Consider the following 9,124-nt stretch of genomic DNA (forward strand, 5'->3'; position numbering starts at 1 on the left):
AGCAGTGGTTTATGTGGTGGTTCGATGGTGGGTTACCTTGTTGGTAGTGGCAGACAGAAGCTTGAAAGAAAGAGAGAGAGAGAGAGAGAGAGAGAGAGAGAGTTAAAAACAACAACAATAAGTAACTTTACATAAAACATTATTATTCATTGTCATTTATTTTTACAGCATAAAAATGGAGTAACCTTGAAGAAAATAATCTCCTAATATGATTCAACTGTATCTAACAAACATCCTTGCTATAATTCTTCATAACAATTTTAAAGTTTATTCATATTCTAAAAAATGGTGTTCATAAGATGTCTGGAATACACCCAATAGCCTGTTATCAACTTCCATGTGGTTCACAACCAGATGTTTGAAACCTATGAAACAATGATCCTTGTAGCTGACCAATTGTCAGTATGAATAAGATCCCGATTTATTCAACCCATGTCGCCTTATTTGTATATATTTTAATTTAAAGTAAAAACCATAAAAACGAATTTTTGTTATTTGGAGCACCAAATCTTGCATTCATCACAAGGGAGTGAAATCTTGGCCACATTTCACAAAGGGGTCATTGCCATTGCAATGGCGATCTTTCAACGTGTCGCCGTTGGCAGTGTTGATCTCTCAAGAGGTCGTCATTGGCAATGGCGACGACCCCGTCGTAAAACATAACCAAGATTTTACCCCCTTGTGATGCATGCAAACGGAGGGTACCCCCAAAAAAACCATAAAAACCTTCATACTTTCTTATTTTACACGAATAAGTCTCTCAACATGGTTTTGATATATTAAAGTCCCTAACTTGTCCAAAAAATCTGTAAACCCAAACTTGGTATATTAAAGTCCATAAACTTGTATAGAAGGCACAAACGTGTGAAAAAAGACAAATAATGATTACTTATTACTCTCTAAAGTAGTGAACATGTGATGAAGTGACATTTAAATTATTTGCTAAAAAAATATACCATCTTAATTTGATCAATCTAAGAGATAACAAGTTATTCTTTGAACTTTTTTTCCAAGTGCATGTATTCTAGAAAAAGTTTAGGGACTTAAATGAACCAAAATTGGGTTGACGGACTTTTCTTTTTAAAATAAGAAAGTATGTTGGTTTTTTATGGTATTAACCCTTTAATTTAATTAACTGACATAAGGAGGATCGATGAAAGCCCATTTAAAAACTTGTTCATATTGGACCGCAGCATTATCCCATGAGTAATCTCTTTCCATTCCCCTCTTCATCAACCCTCCCCAAGAAGTTTTGTGATTCCTGTATGTCTCTATAGCTACCCATAACGCCTACAATATCCACCATTTTAAAGTTGTTAACGTTCATGGAAGCAGGTTTTGACATTTCATTCTCATATTTTAAGAGTCCACTCCTGACTCTTGTTTGCCTTTTAAGTCGGTCAAAACAGGTCGTTTTTTTATGACAGTCAAAACAGGTTGGGTTGGGTTGACCTGGAAACACTTTTGTCCAAGATTTATAATTTTTCTAAAGACTTAACTCCTGTATCAAATGACATTATTAAATTAATAAACTATTTTCTTTAATAAGAGAGTACACTGCCAAAATGGCCCCTAACATTTGTCCATATTTGCCACTTTAGACAGACCCTGGAAGGTTTTAAATTGCCAAAATGGCCCACTTTTTCAGACGGTGTTAACTGTGGTCTGATAAGTCAGGGGCAAATATGTCATTTCTCACCACACGGTCCATTTTGGCATCATTTCTCACCACATGGGTCATTTTGGCATCATTTCTCACCTTAGGGGCCATTTTGGCAATTTAAAAAAAACAAAATATTTTTATTTATTTTATTTAAAGGGTAAAGTTCTTGTACAAATAATCTTAACATACTAAACATACAAATTGAAGGAAAACTCAAAAAGACAAGGTGACATTTTTGTAATTATCAATAACTATCAAAGTTACTCTACAAATATACCTAAAAAAACCTAACCACTCCCCCCACCCCCAAAAAAAACCTAAACCCCCCCCCCCCCCACCCCCAAAAACCTAAAAAAAACCTACCCCCCCCCACCCCCAAAAACCTAAAAAAACCTAACCCCCCCCCCCCACCCCCAAAAACCTAAAAAAACCTAACCCCCCCTCCCCCACCCCCCACCCCCAAAAACCTAAAAAAAACCTAACCCCCCCCACCCCCAAAAACCTAAAAAAACCTAACCCCCCCCCCCCCCACCCAAGCTAAAATGCTAAAAACTAAACCCCCCAAAAAACCTAAAAAAATCTAAAAAAATAAAAAAAAAACACACAAATTATTTTATTTTATTTTTTTAACATTTTTTATTAAAAAATCGCTACTTTTAGTAGCAGCCAAAAAAATTTTTTTTTTTTTTTTTTTTTTGCTAACGAAATGTAGCGATTTTTTAATAAAAAATGTTAAAAAAAAATTTGTGTTTTTTTAGGTATTTTTGGTTGTAACTTTGATAGTTGGTGGTAATTACAAAAATGCCACCTTGTCTTTTTGGGTTTTCTTTCAATTTGTATGTTTAGTATGTTAAGATTATTTGTATTTGATCTTTTGCCTTTATTTAAAACCCACCCCAACCCAACTAAGGGTGGCAATTCTTGACCCGACACGAAAAAACAGGTTTGGGTCGACTAACATGATCCGTTTAAAAAGACGGTTTGGGATTGTGTTGACCCGTATTAAAAACAGTTCGGGTTGACCCGTATAAAAACGGGTTGACACGTTCATAACTAAATTGATTGAAATTGGAGTTGGGATTAACTTACATCCAACATGCTTTCTCTTGTCAAAGGTTTAAACGCCCACCTATAAAAGGCAATGAAAATTTACATAGGATCAGGACTTTTCAAAATTAATTTTACGGTATCTTGTAACACATTGTACTAGATACATACCCGGTACCTTCACCTTTTCCTTCATCAGCAAATGGATTAAAAGTCTTTACAGTGTCCTACATAAAATCAAATATACACTTGGACACTTGGTCATGATCATTAGAAAACAGAATTAAACAATAGATATAATAATATAATCTTGATTTTAACTCACTCCAAGTCCTCCGGTTGCATGGACTACTGGTACAGTTCCATATCGCATTGCATACAACTGATTTAAACCGCAAGGCTCGAACCTTGAGGGCATTAGTAGAATATCACATCTGCATAATAATTAAAAGTGGGTCTGAACATAACTTAATCATCATATCTTTTCTGAAAACAAAAACTGGTTTCGTTTACCCTGCGGTTATCCGGTGCGATATAGGGACATTAAACCCGACCCATCCACGGAATTTATCTTTGAATGTTGCTTCAGTGGCTCTCATCCAGTCTTCATATTGTTTTTCTCCAGATCCAAGCATTATCTGGAATATAATAGATATGAAGGTCGCGTATAAGCGTATTTGATCCAATTTATAAACAAGTGCTACAATTTGAGTAATGTGCTTACAAATTGAACATCATCTTGTAATAAGTCAGGAGTCCCCGAGAGAATTATGTCAATACCTTTCTGGTAGTCCAATCTCCCAATAAATCCTATCTGTTAAGTGTGTTGAGTTAGTGAAATGTAATGCATGTTACAAAAAAATAAAATAAAATAGAATGAGTTGTATGGTATTTTACCAATGGGCAGTCTGGCCGAATTGGTAGGCCTAATTCTCTTTGAAGTGCAATCTTGCATTCAGTCTGTGCATATCATAAGCATATCCTTGAAGTAACTATAACCATATACTTATAAATGGGTTTATTTGAGTTAAGTTAGTTCCCTAACAGGTCAAACGGGTATGATTAAAATTCATTTGCTTAAAAGAAAACATGTCATATGGGTTGAAAGTTGCCTAAAGTGGGTTTCTAATGCATACAACCTCCTAAATCAATATATTTAAAAAAAAGGGTAAAATGCCATTTTTGTCCCTATGAGGTTTTGCTACTTTTGCGACTTTCGTCCAAAGGTTTGTTTTTACGTATCTAGATCCAAAAGGTTTGAAAACTTGTCATTTTCATCTGACTCGTTAACTCCATCCATTTTTTAACGTTAAGTCATGGGTGTTTTCGTCTTTTTAGACATTGTTTGTGATGATTAAAGGGTTTGGGTGGGGAGAACTGAGAAGTCAACACAGATGGATGTTTCTGATGATTAAAGGGTTTGGATGGAGAGAAAGTCAACAGAGATGGATGTTTTTTTTTTCCTATAGTGTTTTTATATAATAAGAAAAGTCTACAAAGATGGAAATGCCCCTCATTTAGTGGAGAAAAATGGATGGAGTTAACGAGTCGGGTGAAAAATGGAAAAGATTCAAACCTATTAGATCCAGATGCGAAAAAACAAACCTTTGGATAAAAGTCACAAAAGTGGCCAAACCTGAGGAACAGAAATGACATTTTACTCTAAAAAAAAAAAAGATTCTACCGAAAATGATTTAAGTCAAATCATATTTGACACATTAATTACTGATAAAATATTTTAACCCTTTTAGACAAAGAGTAAATTACCCATTTCAACTGTAAATTACCCCTTTTGACCTAAAAGTGTTTTAACCCATTATCCAAACTGCATTGACCATTAGGCCACATCATCTATTTCAATGTGTGGTTATTCACAATTCACAGTAGAAAGAAAAGATAACAACCTTCCCTGAAAGGTCATCCAGAGAGTAATGAGAAGGGATATGCTCATCTACAGATGGATTCCATTCAGTTACATCAATGCCGTTTGTGATCCCTAAACAACCATATAACTAGATTACTTATAAATGATAAGTAAAGGAGTGAAAACACAAATATAAAGCAACATCATATATATTTTTGTGCTTAAGATGCCTTAAATTCTAAGTCAAACAAGAAATCTCTATACATTTCTGAAAACCTACATTAATGATCACGTTAAAACAGTTAACTAATAGAAATTAATATAAACAAGTTAGTATAATATTAGGACTGCAAACTACGTACCATTAACAACAGTCTTTCGACTACTAAGAAGCTCATCTAGACCATTTCCACCTTCCGGGGTTGTAATTTCCCAAGAATAGCCCTGATCATAACAATCAAACACGTAAACAATCCAAAATGTTTATATTTTTGAGGTGGAAGTATGGGTGTGTTGAGTAATGGGTTGAAACGGGTCATTTTCTAGTACGGGTCGTAACATACCAAGGTCAAATGAACCACAGACACTTTTTTGTCCATTTTTTTTCAATTTTCTATAATTGATTAATGTAATACTTATGATTAGAAAAATGATGTTACAATTATAATACTCGAACAAACAATTTAAGAGGTTCTATTTGACACGACATTTTCACACGCTTACAATGGGTAGTTTTGTCTTTTCATATTACCTGGCTAACTGTCAGTATCCGATCAGCAGTGACAATTGCACCTTTTAGAATATTAACCGCTTCACCGGTGTCAAGAGCATGTGTTCTCGCCCAAGTAGGGAATACCCACCCCAATGTTCCATACCACTCTGGTGGCAATCCAAAATTGCTGTAAGTTGATGCAGGCTCTACTCCCTACAAAAATGAACACTTGTCTAGCTTAAGCTTTTGTTGAAAAAAAGCATCCCACACGACAACAAATTAGCTAAATGAACACAACATTTTAACACGCTTAACAATGTCAAATTTGTGAAGTCCACATTTTCTTTAGTGGGAAGAAATTAGTTCAAGTTGATCTCTAATTTTTAAGTGGACAAACTGCATATTTCTCGTTCTCCACGTTTCTAACTATGAACTTAATTAAAAAAAAAAAAAAAAAGAGTAAAATGTCATTTTCGTTCCTGAGGTTTGGCCAGTTTTGCGACTTTCGTCCAAAGGTTTGTTTTTTCACATCTGGATCCAAAAGGTTTGAAATCTTGTCATGTTCATCCGGCTCGTTAACTCCATCCCATTTTTCTCCGTTAATTCAGGGGTATTTTCGTCTTTTTTGTTAACTTAAAGGGCAATTCAGTCTTTTTCATTGCTCTTTAAGTTAGCAAAAAAAGACGGAAATATCCCTGACTTAACAGAGAAAAATGGATGGAGTTAACGAGCCAGATGAAAATGGTTCAAACCTTTTGGATCCAGAAGCGGAAAAACAAACCTTTGGACGAAAGTCGCAAAACTGACCAAACCTCAGGGACAAAAATCGCATTTTACTCTTAAAAAAATGTCTATACCTGGTGAGCAAGATTGTGTATCACAACAATACTCCTAGCATCCTTGTAAACTCCATAGGGGCGATACTTTGCTGCTAATAGTCTAAAGCATGATACAAAATGAGCAACAAACACAATTTATTTTGGCAAAACTGTAAGCTAGATGCAAAGTATGATATACAGAAACATATATAAGCATGTAGTGAGTTAAGGACATACACCGGCACAAGACCAGCATGCCAATCATTGGCAAGGAACAAACATTTTTCACCATACATATGCCCTCCCAAAGGAAGAACTAAAGGAGCTTCACATGCTGCGTGACAAAGTAAGGTGAACCGAAACTGCTCCAAAAATAATAATGATAGTGTTATTTTTTTATTAGAAAGCACATGATTAATAAAATATTTGAGTAAACCTGGTTATCCCCAAATGCACCATAAGCATCACCGTACGGATTTCCAGGACGGTGGAAAGAAGGGTGATCCACAAATACCTGAAAACACCAAAATCAGCTGCAGCATAATTGTTACTAAAACTAGATGTAAAAATGAGTGTGTTGAGTAACGAGTCAAAGCGGATTATGTTGACCATTTAGGAAAATATTGTTTGTTCGAACAGAAACTTGGCGAGTAGTAACTAGGAATCATTCTTACCCAATCAACACCTGCTTTGTACTCATGAAAGAACACAACCTCCTGAACCCCACCAGAACAAGAAACCTTAATTCGACAATCAAGATCAACAGCACTATCAAACTTCCTATCTGAAGGCCCGCCACACAAATATCTAGGTGTAACAACCATCACACGATGCCCACGTGCTGCAAGTGCGATTGGCAAAGAGCCACACACATCTCCTAAACCTCCGGTTTTTGAGTAAGGTGATGCCTCAGAAGTAACAAAGACAATGTGGTGGGTCACTTCTGTATATGTTTTTTGTACCAACTCATCATCCACAATCACTTCTTTTTTATCATCTGAAACATTATCATGAGTGTTGCTAACTTGGGTGTCACCTGGGAGTTCAAACATGAAAGAATTGTTATTATGACAATGGTCAAATTGGGTACTTTATTCGTAACAAATCTACAATCAAAGTAAATCTTGCAAATACCAAAAGAATAAGAAAGAACAAATGGCATAAAGATAATACACTAAATACTTTATCTCTTCCCACATTAATTATTTTTTCCCTAATACTTTATTCTACACGCATCAAAATTTATCATACACATATCAAAAGTTATCATGCACATATCAAAATTCATCCTACATTTATCTTAGGCATATCGAAATTTACCCCTTAACTTTAAATTAGGTTTGTTTTGGAAAAATATTTTTTGAAAATGAGTTATAAGTTTAAGTTAATTAGCCATATATGGGGAAGACAATAAACGAATTAAGTATGTCAATTAGCGCTATGCCCTTAGGCTACACGGTGTGGCTTAGCGCCACCCCGCCACATCAACATCTATAGCGCCTCGGGGCGCCATCAACCACCCCGTGCTTGTTAAAAGGGGGGCGCTACCCCTTGTCTGCCATGGTGCTAACGAGCGATAAAGGGGTGTGCAGGTGGGGCGATAAAGGGGTGTGCAGGTGGGGCCCACCTCTTTTCAACCAACAAAATCTTTTTTTTTTTTTATTTTGTTTAATAGGGGGCTTTAAATCATTGCATGCAAGTTAAAGGGAGGGGCTTTAAAGCCCTCCATATGACGTGGCGCCTAGGTGAATCTGACGTGGCGTGATAAAGCCCCTAGGGGCTTTATACCACACCCTCCAGCCTTACATTAATATTGTATACAAATATTAAATAAAGCATTCCAGCTTATTGGTTTAAATTTATTATTTCTCTTCTTATAAATCGTTTTCTTTTCATTTAAACTATCCACATTTATATATTGCACCGTATACAAAGTTTATTTAATAGCTAACTTTTTTGTAGATAACGCTAAAAACCTATGAGATATTTAAGAAACTATATAAACTTTTTTGTAGATGATGCTAAAACCTATGAAAAATTTAAGAAACTATATAAACTTTTTTGTAGGTGACGCTAAAAACCTGTGAGATATTTAAGAAACTATATAAATAAATTGTGCCTTGTGTGCAAATAGCAAAACGTACCAGATTGAGGACCCAAACGAAATCCAACAACCGAACCAGATTCATCCATCTCAGCGCCAAATAACACGCCATTCTTCTTCACATCTTCAACGAAAGAAGATCCGTCTTCTGAGCTCCTACTTATGGCTCTCAATTTCACATTACAGCTCTGCTTACTGATCGCAACCGTACGAAAGCCAAAACACCTATGAAAACCTAATTTCACTGGAGATTTCGCTGCGAAATTAGGGCATGATCGGAGCAAAATCTCCATGAGAGAGAAACAGAAACAAAACTGAAAACTGAAAATTGAAAACTGAAGATCGTGAATTTGAATTTTGTAGGTTGATGAGTGAGAGACGAAGTGAGTTACTGTGTGTGTGTGTGTGTGTGTGTGAGGGTTTCGAGTTAGTTGACGAGTTTGTAATTAAAAAAGCGCGAAAGCCAAAAAGAGATCTTTACTGTATAACTAATCAAAGTGTGACAATACGACGTCGTTTTTTTTTTCTCTTTTTGTTCAATGCCGACTTGATAATAATGTCACGTGAAAAGTGTTGATTTCACGTGTAGAAGTATGAGTCTTTGACTTTAAGTTTATCAAATTTCCCCTTTTTTGTTCTTCTCACATGTTCTTGTTGAGTAAACTACAAACTTCGTGACCGTCAAAGTTTCTGCAACGCATCTTGCTTCATATGGTATTGTTATCTAATAGTATAGCCCGGCGTAGTAGATGATGACACGTGAGAGGTTCGATATCAGACATATCAGACGTTATATTGTCGTTATATTGTCGTATAGCCAGAGTCGTCCCAGAGGATTTAAGCGCGTCGCCTTTTAGCCTAACATCATTATCATACTCAGTAAATCTCATCAATAGCAAAACTAAGGTAGGGTCTG

The 9,124-nt window shown here is 35.7% G+C and overlaps 1 protein-coding gene across 1 annotated transcript; it reads right to left on the reverse strand.

Annotated features, from left to right (window-relative positions):
• Positions 1–120: 120 nt before the first annotated feature.
• LOC110936846 (soluble starch synthase 1, chloroplastic/amyloplastic) lies at positions 121–8,664 on the reverse strand. The gene is made up of 15 exons (XM_022179263.2): positions 8,249–8,664; positions 6,779–7,140; positions 6,541–6,618; positions 6,342–6,466; positions 6,144–6,225; positions 5,326–5,499; positions 4,937–5,018; positions 4,615–4,706; positions 3,608–3,670; positions 3,435–3,524; positions 3,224–3,348; positions 3,036–3,144; positions 2,882–2,937; positions 2,753–2,792; positions 121–1,290 (listed from the first exon to the last, which is right to left on the reverse strand). The coding sequence occupies exons 1-15, from the start codon at positions 8,499–8,501 to the stop codon at positions 1,132–1,134; spliced, it is 1,890 nt and encodes a 629-aa protein (XP_022034955.1). The 5' UTR covers positions 8,502–8,664; the 3' UTR covers positions 121–1,131.
• Between the last annotated feature and the right edge of the window lie 460 nt (positions 8,665–9,124).

The sequence above is a fragment of the Helianthus annuus genome, chromosome 4, assembly GCF_002127325.2.
Source record: "Helianthus annuus cultivar XRQ/B chromosome 4, HanXRQr2.0-SUNRISE, whole genome shotgun sequence".
Taxonomy (NCBI): Eukaryota; Viridiplantae; Streptophyta; class Magnoliopsida; order Asterales; family Asteraceae; genus Helianthus; species Helianthus annuus.